Raw genomic sequence first — 6000 nt, forward strand, 5'->3', positions numbered from 1 at the left:
ATGCTTTCGTCCGTTCGCTTAGGTTTGTATGTAATGACGTGCACGTGCGTGCGTACGTTGTGTGTGTGTGTATGTGTGCGTGTGTGTGTGTGTGTGTGTGTGTGTGAGTGAGTGTGATTCACCATGGGCTTGGATCACGTGTTGGACTCGTGATCGACAGCTATTTCCCTCCCGTAAGAGAGCTCAGAGATCATATATGACCGATCTATGGGTAATGATGTTACCTTACACGCACACACACACCCAACTCCCCGCAGTGCAGCGATATTGAAATTATTTCAGCCCTGGGCGGGATTCGAACCCTGACCGCCGTAGTGGCAGCCATGAATTCTACCACTGCACCACGAGTGTGTGTGTGCGTGTGTGTGCGTGCGCGCGCGTGTGTGTATTTACCTAGTTGTATTTTGCGGGGAGGGGAGCTATGCTCGTGATGTCCCGCCTTTGTATCTTGCAGTGTCTAGTTTGTTTTTAAACTCATGAATGGTTTTTGCGCATACTATTCCATTGTCCAGTTTGTTCCAAGTGTCCAAAACTCTATGAGGAAAACTGTTTTTCTTCAGTTCTCTTCTATAGCTATGTTTTTTATTTTCTTTCCATGTCCTCTTGTGTTTCTTTTGTCCCAGTTAAGTAAGTTCTCACTATCGAGTACCTCTGTGCCTTTCATGATTCTGTAGATGGTCAATAGGTCACCTCTCTCTCTTCTTTGCTCCAGTGTCGGTAACTCCAGTTTAGCCAATCTCTCTTCGTATGATAGGTTTGCAAGTGCAGGTGCCATTTTTGTAGCTGCTCTTTGGATTCTTTCTATTTTCTTTATATTCTTTTTGGTACTGGGGGACCACAATGTCGCTGCATACTCTAATCTAGGCCTTATCAATGTAACCAATATTTTTTTCATCATGTCTTCGTCCAAGTATGTAAACGCCACTTTTATTGATCTTAGCAAGTTGTAAGTCTCCCCGACAATTTTGTTAATCTGTATATCGTAGGACAAGTCGTTCGTGATAATTACTCCCAAATCTTTTTCGGATCCTACTTTCTTTACTTCTTTGGTTCCAATTGTATATTTTCCTGATATTCTGTTTTTGCTTTTTCCAAACTCCATTATGCTACACTTCTTAGTATTAAAGTCCACTTCCCATTTCTGACTCCAGTTCCATACCCTATTTAGGTCTTCTTGCAGTGCTTCACAGTCCTCATCAGTTTCTATTTTCCTTAGCAGTTTGGCGTCATCGGCAAAGAAGCTCATGTAGCAGTTCACGTCCTCATCCATGTCCTTCATATAGATAGCAAACATTATTGGTGCCAGCACAGATCCTTGCGGTACTCCACTGATCACCTCTTTCCAGTCTGAATATTTTTCTCTGAGCACTACTCTCATCTTTCTACCAGTCAGAAAGTCCTCTATCCATTTTAGTAGGTTTCCCTGTATTCCTCCTATGTGTTCCAGTTTTTTTAGTAGTTTTCTGTGTGTGTGTGTGTGTGTGTGTGTGTGTGTGTGTGTGTGTGTGTGTGTGTGTGCGTACGCGCGCCTGCAGTTAATGACTGTTTGCAGCGGGGTATATTGTGCAATGATTTTTGATACTTTTATAGGGTATAGTGTTTATTTCTACACCTTTACTGACTTTGATGAGACTATCACTGCACGTTTTTACACACAAACACATGCACGGACGCGCGCGCGCACACACACACACACACACACACACACACACACACACACAATGGGGGCCTTCATGCTTACAGATTCTGATAATTCTCTTTACAGAATGGCCAGCATTTACAATGACAGAGAAGCTAAAAAAAATAAAAATGTAGCCATAATATATATATATATATATATATATATATATATATATATATATATATATATGCATGCATATATTTGCGTGTGTATATATACATACATGCATATAATATGTAGCCTATATATTTTAGTTTATTTACTTAATTATTTATTCATGTATCTATTCATACATTTATTGATTTATATCTAAGTGAAAGGGAATAATAGCAACCTGTTCGGATGACAATATCAAGTTTGTTATGTAGCAACACACTGCCACCTTGAACTGAGCAGCCAGGGCTCACCTCTGTCGCCTTTTCCATCTGAGGATGTGGTGCTCCCACCCACCCCCCTCCACCGCCACCCTGTGCCTCCAGAAGACAGTAAGGACGAGCCTCCCTCAGGAGTTAGATCGATCTTTGTAAACTCACCTGATGTCGGGCAAGGTTGAACCACGTTTTCAGGATGAGGTCGAGTCTCGTTTTGTGGAAGCTCTTGGTAGTCTTGACGCTGATGAAAACGTCGTCGAGCGCTGTGGGCGACTTAGCTGTGGCTGTTGCGACCAAAGTGTTAATTAGGCCTCGGTACCTCTCGTCCGAGTAATGTGTTCCTCCCTTGTCACCATCCACGTCCTCCTCGAGGCCGAGGTTGGTGTCCTCGAGGGTGTTTCTCCCGTCGAAAGTGATCAAGTTGTCGCTTCCGTCGTAAGCCAAACTTCGGGGTCCTCGTTCCCAGCCGCCAGCCAGCCCTACGTCCAGCCCACTTCCCCCTCGAACACTTCTATACCCACTCGCTCCGAAACCAGCCTCAGCGGCAGCTGCAAGTACTTCGCCTCTGCCACCGTTACCACCACTATTCAGCTGACCGACCACCAGCATCACCACACTCACAATACCACAAACCACCACCGCACCACCAACCACGTTCTTCAGTCGTAGCCTCATGGTGCGTTCCGAGGACCACATCACATCACACGTCACATGATTTACAGATCACAGGCCAAAGCGGAACTCTTTAAGTCAAGTATTATCAGTACAGGGCCATGGAACGACAGTCGCGTGTTCCCTCGTCGGTTGCTGTACGCGGACTGGTGGGTGAGACCAACGGAAGTGGGAGAACCGCGGACTAGAGGCTGGAGTTGCCTGTGTTCTCCGCCTCGGGAGAGCGAGTTGCCAAGTCACTCAATATCTCTTTTTTCAGTACCTTGTGTCTAGTAATCTAACAATGTACATACATGCATACAAACATACATACATGCATACATACATACATACATACATACATGCATACATACATACATGCATGCATACATACAGTACATACATATTCATAATGCATACACACATACACACACACACACACACACACACACACAAATAGTGAAAACTTTAAAATTATATGGATAAAAAAGACATGAACGATGAGGAAAAAGAGAGAAGACACTAAGAAGTGAAGCTTAAAAAAAAAAAAAAAAAAACCAATGAGAAAAGAACGAAGATCGAAAAGAAAGTTCTATTGGAGAGTACTAGACATGAGGCTGAGAAAATGGTATATTAAAAAAGAAACGAAAGGAACAGAGAACGAGATAGAGAAGGAAAAAATTAAAAGTGACTTATACTAACATAGACGGTTTGATCTCAGGATTAAATGAACTAAATGATTATCTGTCAGAAGAAAAACCAGATATAATGGGAATTGTGGAGACGAAATTAAGGGGTCCACTACCACCAAATAGTGTTGGACAAGGATTATATAATCACTGGATGAAAAATAGAGAGGAAAAACAGGGTGGAGGAGTCATGTTTTTGACTAAGAAAAACTTAAATGTGACGAAGGTTACAGAGGGAGAAAATAGTGTGGAAATGATCATGATAAAAGTTGAAAATAGTGACATGAAAAGTAGAAAGTTTGTGGTGACTTATGTGCCCCCAAAAACGGGTTCTTGGAAAGAGAGCGATTATTCTAAAATGTTAGAAGACACAAGGCATTCATTAAATGAGATGCTGAAGGACGGAGGAAACGTAGTACTTATGGGAGATTTTAACTGCAAAGAAATATGTTGGGAAGAGATGATAGTGAAAGGTGGAGAGGACCTTTGGGGAAATATATTACTTGACATGACACAATGGGTAAAAGAAAATACCAGATATAGAAATAATGAAGAACCGTCGAGACTAGATCTAATATTTACATCAGAGCCTGAAATTGTGGATAAAATTGAATACAAGACACCAATTGGGAAGAGTGACCACATACTACTTGAGTTTGAACTAAAAGAGGAAATATATATGGAAAGAAATGAGAAATACAGAAAAGGAAGACTGATGTATAACAAAACGGACTTTGGAAAACTTAGAAACTTCTTTCAAAAAGCGAATTGGGAAAAATTCTACAATAAAGAGACACAAGTGGAAGAGAAATGGATGATTTTGAAAGAAATCTACAACGAAGGAGTGGATAAATATGTACCAAGACAAAAACAGGAAAAGGTGTATATTAAGTGCTGGTTTAACAGGTGTAGTGAGGCGAAAGATAGAAGAGATAAAGCTTGGAAAAGATGGAGAAAAGATAAAAAAAAAAAAAATGAAAGTGGCAAATATACTGTATATCAACCTAAGGAATGAATATGTAAAAGTACGCAAGGAGGAATGAAGAAACTATGAAAAAGACATAATGGAAAAATGTAGGGAGCAACCAAAAGTATTCTATAGATATGTGAACAGTAAACTAAAAAATAAACAAGAAATAGTAAAATGACGCCAAGGGAATATAGAAATGGCTGAAGTCATGAAAAAAGAAACAACGAAAAATACATAATTTAAAAAATGTAAGGATCAACCAAAATTATTCTATACATATGTGAACAGTAAACTAAATAACAAACGGGAAATAGTTAATTTACGCAAAGGGATTATAGAAATGGCTGAAGTCATGGACATACACTTCAAGTCTGTGTTCATCACTAGAGAAAATATACAACATGAAGATGAAAGAAGTGAAGTGAGATCTCCGCCCATGGCAGAAATAATTGTAACAAGAAAAGATATAATGGACCAAATAATAAAACTTGATGTCAAGACTAATATATATAATACAAGAAAGGGATGGATGGGCTGATTGTGGTTTCCCAGATTTACAAAAATCTTTTTATGGAAAAGTACCACACAAAATATCATTAAGAAAACTGGAAGCTATAGGAGGGATTCAGGGAAAACTATTGAAATGGATTGAGGATTTCTTGCATGAAATAAAAACTATAGTGCTCAGAGATAAGAGTTCTACTTGGGAAGAAGTGATTAGTGGTGTTCCATAGGGCTCCGATAATGTTTGCTATTTACGTAAATGGCATGGATGAGGGTGTACATGAACTTCTTTACAGATTACCTAAAACTGATGAGGAAAGTAAGTCCAGAAACGGACTGTGATCGTACAGAGAGATCTAATCAGGGTTTGGGAATGGAGTCAGAGGTGGGAAGTGGACATCAACATAAAGAAATGTAGCATAATGGAATTTGGAAAATGTAAAAATAACAAAAATAATAATAATAAAAAAATGATAAAAAAATATCAGGACAGTATAAAATCGGTACAAAGGAAGTAAAGAAATTGAGTTCTGGAAAAGACCTGGAAGTAATCATCATAAAAGACATGGCTCCTGATAAACAGATAAATGAAATGATCGGAGAAACATACAACTTGCTAAGATCAATAAAGGTAGCCTTTACCTACTTGGACGAAGAAATGGCGAAGAAAATATTAGTCACACTGATTAGGCCAAGACTGGAGTATGCAGCGACACTATAGGCACCCAGGACTCAAAAGAATATAAAGAAAATTGAAAGAACTCAAAACACAATTGCGAAGATGGCCCCAGCACTATCAAAACTGTCATATGAGGAGAGGTTGTCAAAGCTGGAATTACCGACTCTGGAACAAAGAAGAGAAAGAGGTGACCTATTGACCATCTATAGAATCATGAGAGGTATGGAAGTCCTTGATAGAGAAGACTTACTAAATTGGAACAAGAGAAATACAAGAGGACATGACAAGAAACACAAAAAGGACAGTTATATAAGGGACCTGTAAAAGAACAGCTTTCCATATAGAGTGGTGGATGTCTGGAACAAATTGTACGAAGCAATAGTGTGGGCAAAAACAATACAATAATTTAAGAGCAAATTAGATACTGCGAAATACAAAGACGGGACACCACGAGC

At 39.6% G+C, this 6000-nt stretch overlaps 1 protein-coding gene across 1 annotated transcript in view; it reads right to left on the reverse strand.

Moving 5' to 3' along the window:
• The window catches only part of LOC143023791 (fringe glycosyltransferase-like), a 125566-nt gene extending 122686 nt beyond the window's left edge, over positions 1–2880 (reverse strand). Inside the window, exon 1 of the mRNA XM_076182408.1 lies at positions 2215–2880. Coding sequence (XP_076038523.1) covers positions 2215–2748 — 534 coding nt within the window. The 5' untranslated portion in view covers positions 2749–2880. The remainder of the gene's footprint in view (positions 1–2214) is intronic.
• Between the last annotated feature and the right edge of the window lie 3120 nt (positions 2881–6000).

Source organism: Oratosquilla oratoria, unplaced genomic scaffold (assembly GCF_046742065.1).
Source record: "Oratosquilla oratoria isolate Oo_2021 unplaced genomic scaffold, ASM4674206v1 SCAFFOLD61, whole genome shotgun sequence".
In the NCBI taxonomy this organism is placed as follows: Eukaryota; Metazoa; Arthropoda; class Malacostraca; order Stomatopoda; family Squillidae; genus Oratosquilla; species Oratosquilla oratoria.